The 22,514-nt window shown below is 33.2% G+C and overlaps 2 protein-coding genes across 10 annotated transcripts in view; one reads left to right on the top strand and one right to left on the bottom strand.

Moving 5' to 3' along the window:
- Positions 1-22,514, bottom strand: part of LOC142319439 (transmembrane protein 117-like) — a 215,734-nt gene that overhangs the window by 42,378 nt on the left and 150,842 nt on the right. For all 5 annotated transcript variants that reach the window (XM_075356722.1, XM_075356720.1, XM_075356723.1 and 2 more), the window contains 3 exons: positions 15,528-15,689; positions 2,387-2,491; positions 527-649 (listed from right to left, as the gene is read on the bottom strand). In XM_075356722.1, coding sequence (XP_075212837.1) covers positions 527-649; positions 2,387-2,491; positions 15,528-15,689 — 390 coding nt within the window. The remainder of the gene's footprint in view (positions 1-526; positions 650-2,386; positions 2,492-15,527; positions 15,690-22,514) is intronic.
- LOC142319441 (uncharacterized) overlaps positions 15,606-22,514 on the top strand; it is a 36,385-nt gene continuing 29,476 nt past the window's right edge. For 3 of the 5 annotated variants that reach the window (XM_075356725.1, XM_075356729.1, XM_075356726.1), the window contains exon 1: positions 15,606-16,261. The gene's annotated coding sequence lies outside the window, so the exon portion shown is untranslated. Of the gene's footprint in view, positions 16,262-16,613; positions 16,809-22,514 lie in introns of those variants that run through there. The other 2 variants (XM_075356731.1, XM_075356728.1) reach the window with 1 other exon arrangement.

Here is a 22,514-nt window from a genome sequence, read left to right as displayed (position 1 = left end):
GCAGCTTCCTGCGGATATCTTCACTCCTGAACATAGTGTTCCACATCAGCAAGCCAAGCCAACCGAGATGAAGATGATATTCATCTCTATTAGTGATACCTTCACTGTGTTGATCACAGGAACACACTATGTAGCAAACATTATTTTTCTCAAAGAATGTAATTACAACTGGTGTACCTTGTAGTACATAATATTTATAATGATTGTAGCACGCATTAGTATCTAGCACCATGGTGAATTTTCTTGAAAAGATCTCAACCTTGAAATGTGTTTTCGTGTGAAAATTAGATATGTAAAAAAGTTCCAATGAAAAAAAAAATAGAGTTCGGAATTAAATGTTTGCATTCAAGTAGCCAAAATTCCCCAAATGTTCACACTCATTATAATCCTACTGCAAACATTTCACTAAAAAGTTTAATAAGTACAGAAAAAATCATCCATTTTTTGCCTTTTTTTCAAATTTTTAATGATTAAAGCTCCCAAAAATTTGAAAAAAATTTTTTTTTTAAAGTAATAGAAAACTTACTAGCAGAATATGGTAATTTTGTGGTTTCATTAATTTTGCAACGGTTCTCCCATGTCCACAGTGATCGATTCCCAGTTTGCAATAATTCCTGATCATTGACCGTTCTTATTTTATCATCTGGACCTAAACAAAGTAAAAGAAATATTTCAAGTAAAAATAAATAATCTGGATGAATATACATTTCAGTACGTAACTGAATAATAATGAATGGGATTATATAGCAAACAGAATTTTTTCCCTATATTTTTCTGCATAGATTTTTACATTTATTTATTTATCAGGGACTCAGAATATTGTCCAAACAACCCTAAATAATTTATTTCAAAGAGTAAATGAATATTTAACTTTTATATTTATTTTAGTAATTACCAATATAGGTTTATTACTAAGTTTCAAAATATAATTATAATTATGTTATGAGATTGTTGAAGCTGTTATATATTTTTTTTCTTGACTATTAATAAAATTTAAATTATTAAAATAAAATATTTAGAACGTGAAATTCATACAGAAAAATTGTAATAATTTGACATAAAAATAGACCCAAGCTCTATTACATTACACATCACCACCAAACATATAAAGATATAACAGTAGCCCAGATTCTATTACCTTAAAAATATAGATTACTGATAATATAAAAAGTTTGCCATTTGCTTAGATGAGGATGAGGATTTAATTAAAAAGATAAATAAGTTTAATCATATCTATGGAACAATTAAAAGGACTCTACGACATAAACATTAAAGACAGACCTGGTTAAAATGATATAAATTAACGGTTGTACCTACACTACTATGTGGCAATGAGATGTAGGTTGTAATCAGAAAACAGAGACAATGAATAGAAGCTTCAGAAATGTAAATCATTTCTGGACTGAACTGCAGAGTACAAGCATCAGTGAAATTCAAATTCATTGCCATAACAGATGGTTGGAACATTTACAGAGAGTGGACTATAGATGAAAACAACTTTTGATGTCAGTAGGGTTTCACCAGAAACCTAATCCATGAAGCAAAGAAAATAATATAAAAATAACTTTCCATAAAACAGGAAACAGAAGCTTCTTCAAAATCTTAATTCTTTGTTGACTTCATAATAAACATCTACTTTGTAAAATAAAGTCTTCTCATAGGCTTTTCTATGAGCTACATACAGTAATTTAGTTTCTCCCTCAGTACTGCAAATGCAATAAAGAAATTTTAGAATTTTTTTTTTTAAATCATGGTTTTGTTAAAAATAACTGTATGATAGGGAGAGAAATACAGAAAGTGAAAGAATATTGAATTTAGTGGAAAGTTGCCAATTATACAAATGATCATGATTAAAAAAAAATGTATTTACATTCTTAGAATGTCATGCAGGTATAGATTACATTACCCAATGGGTCAAAAAACTTTTATATCATCATTGAACTGGACAGGATAAGATGGGTCCATGACAGCAAAACACATAAGAGAATAATTTGAACCAAAATTGAAAAAAAATCTGTCATGTTCATATTTAACAATAGATCGTAATGGGAAAATAAATTATTTACAGAAGAATGTTCTTCTGACAACATCTAAACAACATTCAACAGACTGCTGTGATACAATGTTATTGCAGTACTAACAATAAACTTACACATTGATTAACAAATCTACTAGAGCACTTGCAAGACCATTAATGTAAACAGAGAGATATGCTACCAATATAGACAGAAATAATTATTTTCTATAAATCTTTATAAAAATTTTATAATTTTACTTTATGCCAAAGTAAATATTAAAGAAATAAATAAGTTATACATATTTCTTTCATTAAAATAAATTCATGTTGATTTTATTGTGTAAATAATATCTTTATTATTATTATTACCTGTGTACTGCCCAAATCGGGCAGGATTATAAAATATTTGATTTTTCCACATATTTAAATCCAGTATCATAACCATAAATATAAGTCCATAGTTAAACCATTTTCCTAGAAATTAAAGAAAGATAAATAAGCTAATATAACATATTTTCTTAAAAATAACTAAATTTTTAAAGAATTTAATACTAATAAAAAACCAAAATGATTTTTAGAGTACTGATCATTCTACTAAAATATAAAAACCTAATTTTTCAGTAATTTTATTTCAATTTAACATAACTAATGAATAAGTAAAACTAGTTCATAGATTCATAAACCGCTAGATTGAAAAATTGTTATTCAATAGTGATCAACAAACATGCACTGGGATTATTTGTATGCATCAGTGACTTTGTGTATGTACAATTAGTTTCAAAGGAGTATAGAGTATGATCTAAGCCCATGTTTACTCAAAGAAGTAGGCTTATGTCTACTGCACTAATGAGCTTAAGATAATGTGGAGGGCTATAGGAATAGATTTAAATTATGATGGCGATGAAAGTTAAAAATTTTTATTTAAACTGTTAATCTTTGTAAACAACATATGATTTACCTACTATCAATCACATTGCTTACTTATGAGTGACCCAAATGAAATAGAACTGGAAAAGAGAAGTAGAACAAAATTTGCAGAAACTTTTGTTTTAAATATTAGGATTACAAATTAAATGAATATAGTTATTTTTATTCGTATAATATTTTGAAAACAAGCAAATATCAAACTAATGTTTATGTTAAAAACCCATACACAAAGGTTCAAGGTAAAAGTTGTAAAAAGTAATTATTTTAGTTCTAGAAACGTTTTTGATAAAATAAAAAAATAAACAAGAAAACTGCTGATAATAATTTTTTATACATAGAAGAAGAATGGAAACTTGCTTTATTATTTCAAACATTTATTTACACCCAAATTTATTGTACATTGTGTTTGTTTGGATTTTTATGATCATAAATAAATAATTTCAGTACAATGAAATTGTAAGTTATCAACTTGATATATATATATACATATATCATCATATTGAGTACAGTACTACTGTATGTGTGGCTAGCCACATATAAAAAAAAAAATTTTATCTTTTTTACTTTATGACCATATATTTTTATATGTTTACAATTTTTAATGTGTGATTTTTAAAAAAGAATCTTAACTAATGATGAGGTAACACTCGAAAGTGTTTTTATATAATAACAAGAAGCTTAAGGTAAGAAGCATTATTGAATTCTGTACTCATGGTGGTAATCTTTTTATACTTTTGTCTTTGACACAATTAGTACAGAGCGGAATATGAACAAATACAATAACAAAAAAAGAATAGATTTTTCTATTCTTTATATATATATAGAGTGATTTACAAGTTATGCAGATTCTTATTTTACATGTAAAAAAATAAAGGAAAATGTACATATAAATATAGGTTTGAAAATACTTTGTTAATGAGTTCTGGTAAAAAATTTCACCCAAATTTAATTTCTTCCAGTGAAATGAAGCAATACAGAAATTCTTGGGACGCAAAAATGTAAGCTAATTTGATGGTTTTACATGAAATTCAATCTTACAAATTGAAAAATGAATCCGAGAACTGTAAATTCTGTAGTTTTTTTATAAAACTGGCAAAAAACACACTTTTTTACGTTTGACTTGTAATTACTTTGTTAAATTGCCAATAAACAGATAAACTCTTTAATAAAACTTATAGGAAATTTATTTCTAAACAGAATTGAAAATGATTTTTAACATAAAAAATTAATAAAATTTACAATAAATTTTTGAAAATGTTTCCATTAACTTCAACACACTTTGCTGCACGTTTGTAGATTGCTAGTGTTGCTGTTTTTATTTCATCAGGGCAGTCCTTTAATAGCGCAACAGCATTAGTAATAAGGGCAAGTAACTCCTCTTTGGTATTTAAATTCAAGTTACACTTCATCCAGCTTCATACATAAAAATCCATTGGCAAAAATCTGGTGAACTGGGTGGCCAGGATTGTGAACTGCCTCGACCAATCCATTTTTCTAGGAATTGCTGATTTAAGTAGGCGGAAATAATAAGAGAGAAATGTGGAGACGCACCGTCGTGCTGGAAGTACATTAAAGTAGGCAAGTAGTACATTTAAGTAGGCGGAAATAATAAGAGAGAAATGTGGAGACGCACCTTCGTGCTGGAAGTACATTTGGTGTCGAATTGCAAGAAGAAAATTTTCAAGTAATGGCTGTAATTGTTCTTGAAGAAAGTGTAAATATACCTCACCTGTTAAGGGCCCTTGGAAAATAAACGGTCCAATCAACCGATTATGAATAATCCCACACCACACATTAATAGCAAATCACTGTTGAAAGTTACATTCCACTGTTGCATGAGGGTTCACTTCTACCCATGAGTGTTGGTTTTTCATGTCGTTTATGCAATCACGAATGAACTATGACTCATTGGTAAATAAAGTGTACTTGAAGAGTTGTCAATGAGTACTTAACCAATTGCAGAACGCCAAGCAAAGTGCAGGGTCTCCAGCATTAGACGTTGTACCTTTTGTTTATGATACGGATAAAGGCTGTTATTCTTAAATTTCCTCTAGTTTAGTTTGTGAAACTCTCAACCAGTTAGAAAGACGTCTTGTACTGACACTGGGACTATGCTTAACAGCAACAATAATGCTTTCAGCAACATTAACATCATGCTGGAGAGAACAGTCATAATGGATATGATTACTGACTGCTAGGAAGAGATCCTGTTTCTCGTAATACACAAAATGCTGCACTAACAGTTCTTGGATTTGGAATCCTGTAATTAGGATAATATTGTTGATATTCTTCAACAGCGGTCATAGCACTGCCTACACACACACACACACACACACACACACACACACATCATAAATAAACATCATATCAGCATATTCTTTATTCGAAAATAAGCATATCATTAATACTTTAATAACCAACCAGATTCAAAATGGTTATGCAGTACAGCTGTCTACTTGTACTAACAGAAAAATTTCACTGATTAACTGAAACTTGACTGTAAGCTTACAAAACAACACAATTACAATTCAAAAAACTTCATTGTTGGACATCTGTTATTGTATTGCCAACTTATGAAATAAAAATTTCTCCAAATAAAATTATTCCTTATTTTGATTTTTTTAAACAGAACTTAAATACATCACTATGATCGTTGATTTAATACTATGCCATATGGAATAATTTATTTTGTAACTTCTTTTATTAATTTTGAATACCAGAAATTTCTGTTTTTTTTAATCATTTTTCCCAGTTTTGAAAAATAAATCTTGTCAATGAAAATCATTCTGCAGTTAAATGAAAGTCCATTTTATTTAACTGTTATTCGCTTTCTGTTTATTTATTTACACTATTCTGTTTAGAATTAAATTTTCTACAAGTTTTATCTGTTTATTAGCAATTTAAAAAAGTTATTACAAGTCAAATGTAAAAAAGTGTGTTTTTTGACTTCAGTTTTTTGCATTTTTTGCCGGTTTTGTAAAAACTACAGAACTCAAAAAAACTTGAACTCATTTTTTTTCAATTTGTCGGATTGAATTTCATATGAAACCATCAATTTAATTTACATTTCTGCATCCCAAAAATTTCTATATGGCTTCATTTCACTGTAGGAGATGAAATCTGAGTTAAATTTTTCACCAGCCCCAACTCATTAACAAAGCATTTTTGAACCTATGTTTATATTTTTTTCTTTACTTTTACATGTAGAATGAGCTGCTAAAGTATTTGCATAACCTGGTGAATCACCCTCCGTGTGCCTGTGCATGTGCGCACGCGCATGTGAGAGTGTGTATGCGTGATTTAAATGTATGTTCATGGTCACTTTTTTCCTAACTATGGACAACTGTTACAAGAGGCAATTTTACAATTTCCTATCAAAAGAAATAGGGATTTTTAATAAAATAATCAGTCAATAAAAAATCCGTGCTGATAAAAAATAATTAGTGTATTTAATTTTTACTATAAGACTTCTTTAATCGAATTTATTATATTTTTTATTTATTTGTTATGTTCTTATTTATATCAAAGCCAATCTCCATCTATAGAAATCATAAATTGATGCTTGCTACTGAACAAGTCTCATACATGCTCAACTTAATTTCAGTGACATATTGGACTGCCTCAGTATATGATGTAATCTTTACAGATAACCTCTGAAAGGTTAAAATAACCTTTCCTGCTAATTCTAAATAAAAAATATGTGGCGAGTATTTGTTTATTCAACCACACATGGACCCCCCCCTCCACAACATAGACTTCATTTAACCCACACATCAAAATATTTTAAAAATAAAAGTTAAGTTACTCAAAGGAAAATTTAATTCTGACATGATAAATGGTACCAATGTAACATGTTAACTGATAATTTAAGTTACATCATAAAAGAAAACAAGACAGTATCAATGGAAGAAAAAGTGTGAGTAAAAGTTACTTTTATTTTCTAAACTTAAAAAAAATAAAAAAACAATGAATTAGTTTTTTTCAGATGAAGTTATAGTAAAAGAGATCCATCAATGGAGATCCACATGTTTGACTGAAGAAATTCAATATACCACTGCTATAAAGGAATTACTGAAATCAATACAGATGAATCAACGTTCATTGGTTTAATAATAAATACAGTGTTAAGACAACTAAAATGGTCTTAACTAAAGTCGAAATAATTTAAACTTTTCAAACAATAATAGAATATATACAATATTCTATTAGTCTAAAGCAATGTGATGAGAGTTATCCTTTACACAGACAGAGGTAAAAATGAAGTATTTAGCTAATTAACTAATTCACTGCATTTAAATTTATTTGCAAAATTTAATGCAGTGTTGTAATGTAATGTAAATCATTACCAGAACAGTAATAAAGAATTTTTTCAGCCTATCTCTAAATTAGAGACATCTTTATATTTATTCAAAAGCATAAACAAAATTCAGCTTAGCCTACCAAAGTACAGAATCAATAAGAGCTATTACTTTATCTTATTTTTTTTTTCTCTCTATTTACATAACAATAGTGCTTTCGAGGAAATTCTCATCATCAGATGATTAAAATTAAAAATAAATTACACATTAAAAACAATGAAAAGATTATATATTTTTATTATTAAACATGTTTATGGCTAGCCACTAAATACAGTACTGCACTAATATAAAAAATATAAATTTTACTTAATATTAACAAAAGTGCCGTTTATCTATAGCAGCTTTGATAAGAGTACCAGTATCAAATTCTGTCTACCCATTGATCAAGCTGAATTTCTATCCGTATTTATATATATTATATTTTTCTAAAACATCCAATTTTTTATTATTATTATAATTTTCTTTTGTGATTTCAATTATTTCCAAAGTAGTTTTCAAGCCAGTAATAGAATGTTTAATTACTATTTGTCAGCAACGTTAGAAAAACCCAAATTATTGTTTAAATAATATCTATAATGTTCTGTAAATCTTACTTTAAATGATTTATTAGTTTTCACAATATAATTCTCAACACAATCATTACATTTTATTTTATAAATGCCATACAAATTATTAAAATAATTATTATAATAGTGATTTTTTAAATGTCTTATTATATGGTTGGGCTTATATGCTACTTTATGTTTTTCATCATTACAAACATTAATTAAATTTTCAATAATATTATTAGTGTAAGAGAATTTTATATGATATTATCAACGCTGTGTGTATTATTTATAAATTTCAACGTTGTTACGTTTAGATTTTAAATTCTGTTTTTTACAAATACGAGGGTTATTTTTTTCAAGGTCCGATCGGTCGCGAAATAAAAACCCACGCAAAAATTGGATGAACCTTTGCGCATATGTGTTGCGCAGCATCTCTAGTATGGTCTAGTATGGTCAATCACGCCGCGTCACTTCGTTTAGTTCTGAACACGCAGCTAGCACGTAAACATGTCTATAACAATAGCATCTGCCGCCAAGTGTGAAGTGCGAGCGGTAATTCGATTTCTTCAGTCTGATGGGGTGTAATGCAGCTGAAATTCATCAACGAATAAGTAATGTGTACGGTGAAACTTCAATGAGTGACAGCAAAGTGCCACAATGGTGCAGGAACTTTAAAGCGAGACGTGGAGATGTTGATGATGCAGGCGGTCAGGAGAGGAAACGAGTGTCAACCGATGATCTCGTTGAGCGAGTGGATGAGGCAATTCGAGAAAATCGTCGGTTCACAATTTCTGTATTGAGCGCGATTAGTTTCCTGAAATTTCAAGGTCAGCTCTCTACATCATTGTGAGAGAGACAGTACCGCAAACTGTGTGCGAGATGGGTTTCCAAGATGCTGTCCGACCATCACAAAACAATGAGAATGGACGCCTCCCTAACGTTTCTCCAGCGCTACCACAATGAAGGAGAAAATTTTTTGAACAAAATTGTTTAGGGGGCGAGACATGAGTCCATACCGAAACTGAAGAAACAAAAGAACAATCCAAACAGTGGATGCATTCTCATTCTTCCAGTAAACCAAAGAAGTTCAAGCGAACCTCCTCCAACAGAAAGTGTATGGCTACTGTGTTCTGGGACCGGAATGGAGTTCTCTTAGTGGAATTCATGGAACGTGGCACGACCATCACTGCAGTCTCATACTGCGTGACTCTTCAACGTCTACGAAGGACGATTCAGAATAAGCGGAGAGGAATGTTGTCATCAGGCATCGTCTTTCTCCATGACAATGCTCGGCCGCACACTGCAGCTGTAACAAAGAAGCTCTTGCAGCGTTTTCGTTGGTAAGTGTTTGATCACCCACCATACAGCCCGGACTTGGCTCCATCCGATTTTCACCTCTTTGCTCACATGAAACGCTGGTTAAGAGGACAACATTTCGGCACAGACATCGAGCTGCAGACCAGCGTAGAAACATGGCTGAAAACACAGGCGGCTCCGTTCTATGATGAGGGTATTTGAAAGTTGATACCACGCTACGATAAATGTCTAAATCGGAGTGGCGACTATGTAGAGAAATAGCGTAACTATGTAAGTACTTGTTACAAATAAAAAATTTTCATTTTCACTGTGGTTTTAATTTCGTGACCGATCGGACCTTGAAAAAAAATAACCCTCGTATTATCCAATTAATGATGCTGCTTTATATCCATTTTTTACTGCAATACTCTTCTTTATATTATTTATTTCTGCATATAATTTTTCGCTGTTGTTCTGTGTGTAATGTATTGCTCTATTCAACATGTTTGTAAATATATTAATTTTCTGTGTGGATGATTTAATTTTCTATTAATAGTTATTTTACTTCCTGTAGGTTTTCCATACATTGATGTTATAATGATTCCTTTTATTGATTTCAATGTTAACATGTAAAAAATTTACTTTTCTGCACTTATCTTTTCAAATGTAAATTTTAAATTGTCATGATAGGAGTTGAGTTTTTTCAGTATTATAAGATGTTCATCATTTATGAGAGGTTCAAAGATAAATAAAATAGATAAAATGTCATCAACATATCAAACCCACAATAGAATTTTGTGTATATGAGTAATACCGTAAATTATCTTATTTTAAATTCCTGTAAATAAATTTCGGACATAACGGCCTATAAAAGAAACCCTATCGGTAAAGTATTCTCTTGTGCATATAATACAGATTATTAAATTCGAAATAGTTTTGTTGACATGTTTCTAATAATGGTGAGAAAATTATCAATCAATTTTTGGTTCTCATCATTAATTTTTAGTTTATTTTTTATTGTACAAATTGTACGATCTATAGGAATATTAGGGTACATATAATATTAAGTTATTTCATAACTTATCATACTAGTATTTTTATTTAATGTCAAATTATTTAATTTGTTAACCAAATCACACCCATTTTTTATATTATACTTGTATGGTAAATTAAATTATGTTAATTATTGTATATTAAAATTATGTTAATATTTTTTTTAATAAAAAAATATTTTAATCTTTTCAATGTTTTTAATGTGTAATCGGTTTTTTAATTTTAATCAATTGATGATGAAGAATTTCCTCGGAAGCACTACGGATCGGTAAAAAATTAGAGAATTTTTTTCACATTTTAATCACTGATAGATAATGCCTTATGTTTCCGCTGTACGCTCATTATAAAACACGGCTATTAAAAATGTACAGCAGGCCATACATATCAAAGTTTAAACAAAAAGGGGCGTGAGACACAAAAATGTACGTAATCGAATCGTAAATTTTAAAATAAAACAAAACCCGAATTCCGTGAGAAAAACTAGTCCACTGTGTAAATGTAAATTGTAAAAAACAATTAGTAATGACAATTTTAATGTTAACTACGTAAAATCAAAACGTATGCTGTAATAAAATCTGACTCATTATGTTATGCACACGCTGGTGTCAGGAATAAGACCGGATATTAATCATCATACAGTTGCACCGTGTACGTCATTTTGTTATCGACTTCTCCGGCGATCGGCGTCGTAAATAAGTCAGAAGTTGATTAACATTAGAAATACAGTACCGGATAAAATTAAAAAATTAATTTAAAATTAAACTGAATTTACTGTTATCTATGCTTCTTTGGAAATCGTATACAGTAAGTAAATTCTTTTCTGAAAACGTTTTCATCAAAAGAATATGTATATGAAGTTCTAAAAATTTTCGAATAAAGGAGGTAATTTAATTCGATTTAAAGAGGATTTTTCAAGGGGACAAAGTAAATGTTCGATTTAGGGAGTATTCGAATTAAGCAGGCTCGATTTAGTGAGATTTGACTGTATATGTGTCACGTTAGATCTGTATGGCAGGAAATGTAAGTTTCTGCACAAGATATGTAGCACTGCTAATAAAATCATAAAAAATCGAGATCTATCTCGTCTTAAACCATTCAGACCCAATACACATAATGTATAAAATACAGCATCGGTAGGGACAGTGGGAATCTTATAATTCAATATACGTGCATCACATTACGTAGTCTTTTGCGGTCTCTCGCAAGGTCAAACAACTAAATTTTTTCATAAAACTCGTAGCGAAGTATAGCACATAATTCAATCCTGTGTAAGGTTTCTCAGTCTTTCCGCCTCAGTAAGTGCTTTTTTATTGTGGGAGTTATTCATTAATTTACGTGGTTCTAAATCAGTTAAAGCTAAACCACCTAAAGTTCTGACTTGACTTAGACCAGCATAAACTTGTCCTTTGGAAAATACATTTTTCCCCAAATCTACTAAAGCTTTATTTATTGTTGCACCTAGCAATTTGTGTACTGTTCCAGTCCAACGTAAAATTAAAGGTAGCATACGTGTTTCTAAATCTCCATCCTTTAGTAGCTTAAAATTGTACTTTCATTTTTGTATATTGTTTCGTCACCAAATTCAAGTCACTCAATTCTTGAGTAGATTTATAGATGGTGTATATAAAAATACAAACGGAAAAGCAATAAAAGCATATAAATATGAATTTCACTGATGTAATATCGGTATTGGTTTTTATATAATATACGTAGATAGTATTATAGAACAAAATTACATTATATCTAAAAATTAATTTTATGGAATCAGACACCTGTTGAAAAAAATATCTAAGGCAGTGATTCCCAAACTGTGCGCTGCGGCGTCCCGGAGAACCGCGACCTCATCACAGTATTTCGTGGCACCCACCTTCACGGGGGCGCCGCGAAATACAGTAAAAGTTTCATAATTGAACCAAGACATTTATAATTATTAATTTATTTATTTATTTATTTATTTATAAAGTAAAAACATAATGAAGATACACGAGTTTTATTTATTTTTATCTCTTACTTATGAGTAGTCATACTTTTACTTAGGGTAGAGCGCCATGAAAAATTTTAATTGAAAAAGGGCGCCGCAATTAGGAAAAGTTTGGGAACCACTGGTCTAAGGAATTAAGTATTTGAACGAAATTATTTCTCACTTTTTAGCGCATTTTGGTGTCGGTTCCATTTTTTATTAAAAATAATTCTGTTAGAATACAATTAAATCAAAAATAAATATTGTAAATTATTAAGAATATCTTTTAATTACTAACAGCAAACATATTATGTTGCAAATTGTAATTCTTTGATCCTCAGTACCGTCGGATCAGTTATTTACTTTTGGGCAAATTGTTTTTACTTCAGGTTGCGAATAAATTTTAAATATTTTAGACTTATTAACTATCGGTTTGACTTATTAACAAGTAATTCCATGAATTACTGAATATTTAATCTTGTTTACGTTTAGATAGATTCTTTCCAGTATTGTAACTCCCGAATAAGTTGCAACAGTAATACATCATTTATTATTTATTTAAGGTCCTCTCGTATGAAATTTTAAAAAAATGCTGTTATTTAAACAAGTACATCTAAAGCTTCTGTTTACGTACAAAAAAGAACGTAGCAAAAAAGAACTACGTACAAAAATTGTTAAGTACTGGATCGCCTAATGCTAATAGGCAAAAAATGCACATTTATTATTAACTATGAAATTCCTACAACAGACAAAATTCTGCAAACTTTAAAGAAGAAAACGATTTACCACACTTTATATGGACTTATTAAAATGTTTAAATTTTAAATATAAGCGCGCAATAGATAACGAGTTTATTAATAAAAAGGGGAGAGATTATTTTGTTAAGACAAAAAATAAAATATTAAGCAGAAATGACGTAAAATTTATTACGCTGACGAAACGTGGATCAACCTTGGACGTTCTACATCTAAAGTATGAAACGATTTCGATCTTCAAAACAAACTTTTTTCGTGGCAGTCAACCGGAAATAAAAACGATTTATAGTAATTCACATCGGTAATGAAACAGGGTTCATAGAAAAATATTAATGAATTTTTTAATCAAACAAAAATGGGAATAACCGCGACGAGATGAATTCGAAAACATTTGAAGCTTGGCTCGATAATACTGTAATATCTTGAAGAACGTACCGGTTGATTGATCCCGACAGCGCCCCTAAAAACTGAAATAACTTCTTCAAATCTACTAAAGAGAAAATATACCTGTATTTTCAGTACAGCGTTTTTTAGAGTTCAGTTTAAAAATGTAGACTTCGAAGAAAATATGTTTAAGGTACAGTTACTGAATATAGTTAAAAATGCAGAACGCAATTTTATAAATAAATAAATAGATAACATGACTAAAACATAAAATAAGTTGTCCTATGGACACCAGCATATTACTGTTAATTGAATATATTTAAACTGGTTCTGGAACAAATAAAACATTTTGTCCGGAAAAATAATTAAACTTTTAAAATTTTCTTAAATCAAGAAGCGTAATGGTATAACAATGGAGAGTATTTTTACACATGTCAATATGGTTGACAGAATAACTTTTTAAAGATATTTACAAGACGCAAAAACGTAAAAGAAATGTCGAAAAGTTACAAATGCAGGATGATTAAAAGAAACGGGAAATTTTAAAAATTAAATAATGTTAATGAAAAGTTTTTTTAGAAAATGAATTTTATTTCATGTAATTGTAGTACAAATGTTGCCACTTTAGGATACATACATTTTAGTTCATTTTTTAAAGATGACCTCCTCTTCTACGTAAACACTCACGAAGTCTCTTCGTTAAATTGTTCATGGTTTGATGTAACATCTCAACTGGAATTTCCGCAATTGCTTCTCGTTCCCTTTAGTTCTTCCGTTGTAGCAGGTCTACTGTAGAACACTTTGCTTTTAAGGTGACCCCACAAAAAGTAATCGCAAGCTGAGAGATCAGGCGATCTGGGAGGCCATCTAATGTCACCATTTCGTGAAATGACACGTTGTCCAAACAATCGGCCATCGATATTCGTGCAGTACGTGACGTTGCTCCGTCTTGTTGAAACCAGGCTGTGTTAAGAATTGGTGGAAATCTCTTTTGTTGTTCCACAACAAAGGTTTCATGCATTGCTACGTAACGAGCCGACGTCACTGTAATCGCAAGACCGTTGTCATCCTCAAAAAAATAAGGGCCTATAACACCGTAAGATGACATAAAGCACCACACGGTCACTTTCTGGCTGTGCAACGGACGCTGGTGTAGCTGCGTAGGATTTTCTTGTGTCCAGTATCTGAAATTTTGCTTGTTAACAAATCCACTGATGTGGAAATGCGCTTCGTCTGACATCCACAGTTCGTGAACAAACTCTTCGTTATCATTTATCTTCTGAAACATTACATTACAGAATTGTGCTCGCACAACTGCATCGTTCGGTTTCAGTTCCTGGACGATCTGCAACTTGTACGGATGGAATTGCAAGTCCTTCACTAACATTCTTCGAACACTTGAACTATGCAATTGTAAAGATGCTGAGAGACGACGGATTGACCGATGTGGACTTCGTGTGACAGCATCTTGTAAAGCTTGAACATTCTGTGGTGTACGGACGGTTCGCTCACGGCCTGGAGGTTTCTTTTTCATTGCCGAACCAGTTTCCTCAAAATTAGATATCCATGTTTTAATTGCATGTGCTGATGGAACACGGTCGTACCGTCCCAGATTAAAATGACGGCGAAATTCTCTACGCGCTCCCTCCAGACTCATTGTTTTTGTAAAACGCTTTGATAGCAAATGCATATTGCGCACCACTCCAAGGATCCATGACAACTAAATGGCAGGTTAGGTTAGAGAGGCTGGCGCCACTTATCAAGTGGTACCAATCGCCCACGGCTACCAACATAACTTTCAAAATTTCCCGTTTCTTTGAATCAGCCTGTATTATACTATTTAATTATATAAATAAATATTATAACGCACTATTTTAATTAACAAATGTTAAGAAATGGTATCAATTATCTATAATCTTAAAAAAATTTCTTAACTAAACGTTTTAATAAAAATAAAAAATCTAAGTTCCGAAATAAGAACACAGCAAAAAAACTTTTATAAGTTCTTAAAAGAAGGCAACATTCGTGTATCAGTATCACGTGAATAATGCGTCTAGTTACTCATCATCTCAGATTTCGATAAACTGAGTTTAGACATTTATTTAAACTATATTCCACTGCAATAGCATATAATATCATGATATAAATTTATTATAATAATAAATTATTTAACGTTACATTAAATTAGTATAAACTGTATTAAGTGCATATAAATTTGATTAATCATACCAGTCAGATGAACTTCAGCGTATTTCCATTCAAGTGTGGCAACACTGAAACCAGGTAAGTTAACGTGCAATGTCGTGGTAAAATGAGGAAAATCCCAGTCTTGCATCATTATTACAATATCCATAACGAGGATAAAAGAAGCAAAGAATGCGCGTGTCAATTCTAAATCAACAATAACAAAGAATAATATAAGTACAAATATTTTCTGATAATGACAATGTAATAAAAGGATTAAAACTAAAGGAAGTAATAAAAAAAAATAATCATTCATAACCCAACTTCTTTGTCAAGGTCTCGTAATGAGTTGCCGACTACGATGCGCAGTCGAATTAGGATGGACCAGTACCACTACGCTCAAGCATGCCACATCACAGTCTTTGTTTATAAAACGTGTATACGTAACAATTTAATCAAATAACATTTCGATAAAGCAGTTTCAGTATAGTTTTTGTACTGCTAATGTACGCATCCGTCAAACTGCTAAGTAATTTGTATTAAATAATTGTAAAATTGTTCAGTTTAATAATGTCTAATCTTAATTAAGTGGATTTACTCGAAAATTCTTAACTCTTATATTTTTTATCTTGGATATATTTCTTACTGTAAATAGACAATCAACCAGCGTTATTCATACAAAAAGAACGGCGATTCCACTAACATTCGGGAGCAAAGTCTTGATGTCCCCCTCCAACGTCATCTACATTCAGTTTAAACTAAACATGTGATCATTTAAAGTAAGTAAAAAATAAATATTTAAAAGATTAAACAAAATTAGAATTATGAACAATAAAACGTTATCAATAAATATAACATAAAATTTATGAACATTTATTTAAGGTGAATCGTTTTTCCACACATACACACATATAATTATATATATAATTTTTTTTCAAACTATAGCAATATTAACAATAATCTAGGAATAAGTTTTAATTAATTATTGGAATCTAATTGTCAATAATGAATGAACAATGTTAGTATAAGTGATGCTGATAAAACATAAAAAAACTTTTCATTCAATCAGCATAACTAATTTTGTAACAATACTAGAGGCAGTACTTTTGGTTGCTGTACTACTAGTAGCACCTAAACACTCAAAACAGTATTTTTAAGAAAAAATTGTCTAGGATTAAATCAATTTAAAATCCTGAAAAAAATCTTTTGATGGTCTTACTTGAAATTTTACTAAAATGTATCCTAAGTAAGAAAATGATAAAAAAATGAAAATAGCAGCACCACTCAGAATTTAAAAATATATTTTCTTTAGAAACTGTTGCAATTGTGAGTATTTTATTTTGTCTTTTTAATCTTTTATTTAAATATATTCTGAATAATTAAAAGACATTTTTCTCAATAAGTGAAGTGACATTATGGGTAAAAAGCTTTTTTAAAAATATACCTCAATCATAGTGAAGATTAATCTCTATCCAAATTACATTAATAAATTTTAGTGTTGTAATATGATAAAGAACAAGAAAAAAGTCAGTAGAGTAACACAAAACTTAAGGAAACAAGTTCTCTTGAAAAGAGAATATTTTATTATCTCAATATATAATAAATTTTATATTATATTTTAATAAATATCAAAAACTAGAAAAGGTCTTGGAATGTTTTCAACCACAATTTTTTTTTTTGTTTTACTCGCCTCTTAATAAAAGAAAAAGAAACCCCTTCTTTGTTAAAAAAAAGAACTGTTGAACTTTCAAAAATTTTACCCATCTTTAAAGGGTTTATAGAGTAAACAATCTGATCCCAGAGTTCAGTAGATCCATAGTATTACACATAAACATTCTTCTAAAGAAATAAATGTTTATGTGCATGAGTAAATGAAAAAAGTTGTGAAATTTAGCAGCTATGTTTAACTTATATTTAATATTATTATTATATATTTTATTTCAAAAATGTTCAAGATATGCTTCCTGTTTTATCTACTGGAAAGAGAAGAAGTAAAAAAATAAGATTAGAAATTCAATAACATTAGAAATTAAATTTTTTTTTTTTTTTTAATTTATGGTCAGGATCGTAAGACATAATTATAAAAGTATAACATTTTTATTTCCATATTTTGTCACCTGATTTTAAAATTATATGAAATATTGTATTTTAATACATACACATTTTAATATTCACACATATGTTTCTCACTCTGACACACCACACCACACACACATAAATTTAATTAAACTGAAATCAGGTTAAAGCACAACCATTTCCTTATATAAATCACAGAGAGGTGTAAAGGGATCAACTCGGGGAAATGTTGTGAGACATCCTTATTACTATATACATAATCTATCTAATTTGGAAAGAAGTAAGTTTTAAACAGAGATGAATTTTCCAAACTGGTATAGTAGTTAGATTACTCCAGGCAAACATTTATAAATAAAAAGTAACATTAGATATGTAAATACAAATATGAATATAATTTTTTTTCTAAACAATAAATTGTTAAAACATAAAAAATAAATCACACGATATTAAATCAGCAGCACTGCCATATTATATAATTGTTTGTGTATTTTGCTGCTGTCATTTTTTACATTTTGTGGTTTTTTTTGGGTAGCTTGCTAAGTTTGAGGTACCAGTGGGTCCAGTAAATTTATTCTGGTCAAAAATATCTTTTATTGAAATATTTATTTATAAAAGAGCTATTGATGAGAAACAGAGTTATTAATTATTACACTATAAGATAGGTTAAACTTAAAGAATATAATATTGTAATATTATCTCTAGTACTGGGTTTGTAATTCTATTTAACAACTAGTGCACAATTTGTATATCTGAAATCTACAGTTATGAAAAATGCTCTTATCATATCAAATTCTGCGGTATTGCATTTGAAATATTAAATGTGTTCACATCATGTACTTTTATAATAATTTTATAAACTTGATTATTTCATAGTTACTGCTATTATTATTATTTCAATGTTACTGCTATTCTTTTTGTTAAAGTGATGGCCGCCTGACAAATAAATGCCTGATTAAGGTGGTGTTAAGACTTTTAGATGCCATCATTGTTTAACGGATCAAACAAACAGAATTTTACAAACAACAAAAGTTAAAAAAAATAATAATACCATCCCCTGTAACTTCAGATGTGCAAAAAACTAGCAAACAGGATAAAGGACAGAAGAGGGTGAAGCAGTGGACGACATAAGAGGAGAATAATCCGCCTGGAAATTTGAAAAATCGACTGAGTCTCGCATTACTCACTCTGAAGCAAAATCATGGTGCCGGTTGAGCAGTTTCATCAACACCCACAAGAAAGAATTACAGGAAATTCTGAGCAGTCTGTAAGCGTTGCTAGACATTTCAGTGCCATTAAAACAAATCACTCAAGCGACCCAAACGAACCACATGCGGTCGACATGAAGAATATATTGCATGGTTTGCATGGCATTTCTCTTGCCATCACCCCATTCGGTCGCCCTAAAGCATAAGATCGAATGTCTGTGCCACAAACGGCTATTGAGTCTCGAAACAGTTAAGCGACCAGTCCTAACTAGCTCCTGGAGCTAACCTAATTGTGTGAGCGAATTAAGCGTGGTGTCACACACCACTCGCTTTGTGTCCCACCGCTCACTTGTCATATATTACTAAAAAAAAAAAAAATATGTGTTAGGCACACTGTCAACTAATAAAATATATATGACACTCAATAAATTAATTTATATCATCAAGACAGCCAATTTGCTGCCACCCCTAGGTCGCTTAATGCCAGCAAGTACCTGTCCACCATATTAAAGTACTTGGAGCTTTACTGGCTGGTGGCCAGCCATCACTCCCGAGTAGCTTCTCACAGCAGCACGGTAAGAGTCATTTTTCCCCGAAAAGTTACAGATGCTGATTGAACAACGCAATGACATCAAGGAACATACACACGGTCCGACAATGAGGGGCTCTCGCCACATTGACTCACCGCTTATGAGTGGCCAATTTTTCCCTTGACCTGTAAATTCCAGGCCTGAATTCTGGACCCACCCAAGAGCTGGGCAGTCGAACATCATGTGTTCGTTCGACTGGACTTCCCCGCAGACAAACAGCTCATCTGCTACCAGGAGGAACTGAAACAAATATTGGTTCAAGTTAGCGTGGTTGGAGAGCACCTGGGCACTCATTGCCCTTAAAGACAGTAGAGAGGCATACTATCCCCCCCCGCCAAGTTCTGTATAAATCTATAAAACCACCTTCCCTTAGTCATGGCGTGCCCATTCTTGCTGCCATGCATCCATCGCGAGGCTGTAAAGTCTCCTACGCAGGCGGGAGATGGGAAACTGTTCGAAATTTAGAACCGGTGCATAGAGATCACCGTTCCGCTCCGGTAGAGGACCGGCCCGAAACCGCATCCCAAATACCTCGGCCTCCCTGCCTCTTCGCAACTTCCACATGGCTGCTCGAACTTTCACCACTAAATCGATTAGGAAAATCTTCTCCAATACGACTGTAGCTTCGTAGGAGGTTGTTTTAATAACACCAGTGCACACAATTAAGGCTCTGCGCTGGGCACTCCTTAAATTTTGAACAAGTGCGTATCTAAACACAGTCGTGCGGTTAGACAAGTAATCATGTATTACGGCTTATAGGGCTACGGGAACATTGCGGCGTTCCAACTCATAGAGGACAGAACTCCAACACAAGGAAGGAAATGCTGCCTCTATGTCAATAAAAATTGCCAAAACAAATATACAGTCAGCGCTTTCCACTTCGGCAAGAGCATTTATGATGAAATCCTCGGTGCCAACCCCTTTCATGAAACCATACTGGCCTTGATTTAGAAATTAGCTCATATCGATGCTCTCCCCGAGCCGTTTCATTAATCAAGTAGAAGTTTCTGGCTTCCACGAGCTGTTCGAGACCAGCGCCTCTGGGATCAGCGAGTAGTGAATCCCAGGTGGGAAACTTGGCATTAGCGTCCACAGCAACCAGCACTGGGAGACCGTCCAGAATCCTGCCCAACTTCGTCAGCAAGTCATCGATACCCCTTCCAAGTTGGAAGTATCTCGACACCAGTACGTCATCGAGGCATACTCGAATCACGAGGGTACCCCTCGTGATTCGAGTATGCCTCGGATAGGTACCCTCGTGATTCGCACAACAGTGAATTGCTCATCGGACCAATGGGAAATCCAGAAGACACCCAACGAATTTGAGCTAACCACGATCGCGGAGAGCGGCCGTCCCCCACGAGAATGAATAACATCCACCCCGCAGACGCCGACCACCCTATCCGCGACTGTGTACGGCTCCTGGACCAAGAGGACCTCGAGGTTGTACTCCTCAAGGAGCCTCATGGCTTCACTGGTGGCCGCCCGGGAATGATGCAGATTTAACTGCCCAAGCGCAAGCGTTCAACATGGTGGCGTCCGTCCTCAAAGACTTCCCCAATGCAGGCGTCGCTATAAACTATATTTTTCACAGCTCTCGCCCGAGCAATATCATACGCTCTGCACTGCCTACCCCCAACCCGGTGTCCAGCATCGCTGCCTTTCACCAAGGTACAGGCAGCGCAGAATTGGCAGGGCAATTGGCTGCCCCGTGCCCCGGAAGAGCATAGTGACCACACAAATCCGATTGCGCTCTGCAACGGAGAGAGGTGAGACCAAAGGCCTGATACTTAAAGCATCAAGCGACCTCTATATTGTCGACGACCCTACATGAGGTCCACCCGAAAAACAAACTTCCACCGGCCACCAAGACCTGCCGGATCTTTAGCGAGGTTTCCAACACCCAGTGACTCTTTGGGACTTCCTTCCTCCCCAGCTGCCGAACCACCTTGGTTTCTCGAAGGAAATCTTCGACGGCCATATCCAATAACAGATTTTGACCGTACACGACTTTGAGGATTCGGGCTGCTCTACTCCCTGTCGCCCTTGACAGATCATATACAAATATTTGTGGCCGCCGCTCGGCCAGCAACTGAGCCTTCAGCCCGTTCTTTTTCAGAACGTCGGCCTCCTACTGGAGGAAGAATATATTGGAAGAGAAATTGACTGGCGATGAACTGATTGGGTTGGCAACCAAGAAGTGGCCAACAAACTTAACACACGTACAGCTGGTGGCCAATGCAAGACTGGCTGAGGGCGACGTCTGCCTATTTCGAAACTTAGAGCGTGTCAGCGGGGATCTGTGGAACGGCTGCACAGGTACCAGAAGTCAGGCAGGGTGACAAATAAAAAAATAGTCAGTTATTATGGGTAGAAGTGAGAACAAGACGATTCAGGGAAAATATAAGGTTTCTTATGACTGGCGGAGGGTGAGGAGAACGCGTTGCGCGCCATTCTTGTGGCCGTCAGGAAGGTAGTGATGAACTCACTGTCGCCGATATTTACCAAGCCGATGCTTGGTAAAATCAAGATGGTAGTGCCATCAGTGACAGTAGGGACGCAGGGTGAAATCAGCGGGCAGATCATATGCTGATCTTCTACGCACAGTAAAGCAGTTGGTCACTAGACAGGAAGCCGGTGAGGTACTGGCATTTCGGAAGGGTGGCAATGATGAATTATATTCGGGTCAAGGGCCATATAAATGATGAATGGTTGCAAACAGTTCTTAGGGACAGAACAGCCGATTTACAGATAGACCTAATAACACGAGGTAGTCGTAAGACGGTGGTTCACCTGAAAGACTTGGATCGTGATACAACAGAGGCGGTGGTGCGGGATGCGGTAGCCCAAGTGGTTGACGATGAGTTGAAAATTGCCTCCATATGCCCCGCCTACGGAGGTACGCAAAACTCTCCATTGTTACTACCTATAGGGCAAGGGAAGATCACTGTATAGATTTATACAGGATCTGGGGGGATGGTATGCCTCGAATTCATTTTTAAGGGCGTCGGGTGCCCAAGTGCTCACCAACCATGTGATTTTGATGCAATATCTGTTTAGGTTTCGCCTAGCGGCTGATGAGTTGTGTGTCTGCGGGGAGGTCCAGTCGAACGAACATCTTATGTTCGACTGCCCTGCTTTGGGGGGGGGGGGGGATGGGG

This window comes from Lycorma delicatula, chromosome 2 (assembly GCF_047948215.1).
Source record: "Lycorma delicatula isolate Av1 chromosome 2, ASM4794821v1, whole genome shotgun sequence".
In the NCBI taxonomy this organism is placed as follows: domain Eukaryota; kingdom Metazoa; phylum Arthropoda; class Insecta; order Hemiptera; family Fulgoridae; genus Lycorma; species Lycorma delicatula.
This window is presented reverse-complemented; position numbering and strand designations above follow the sequence as displayed.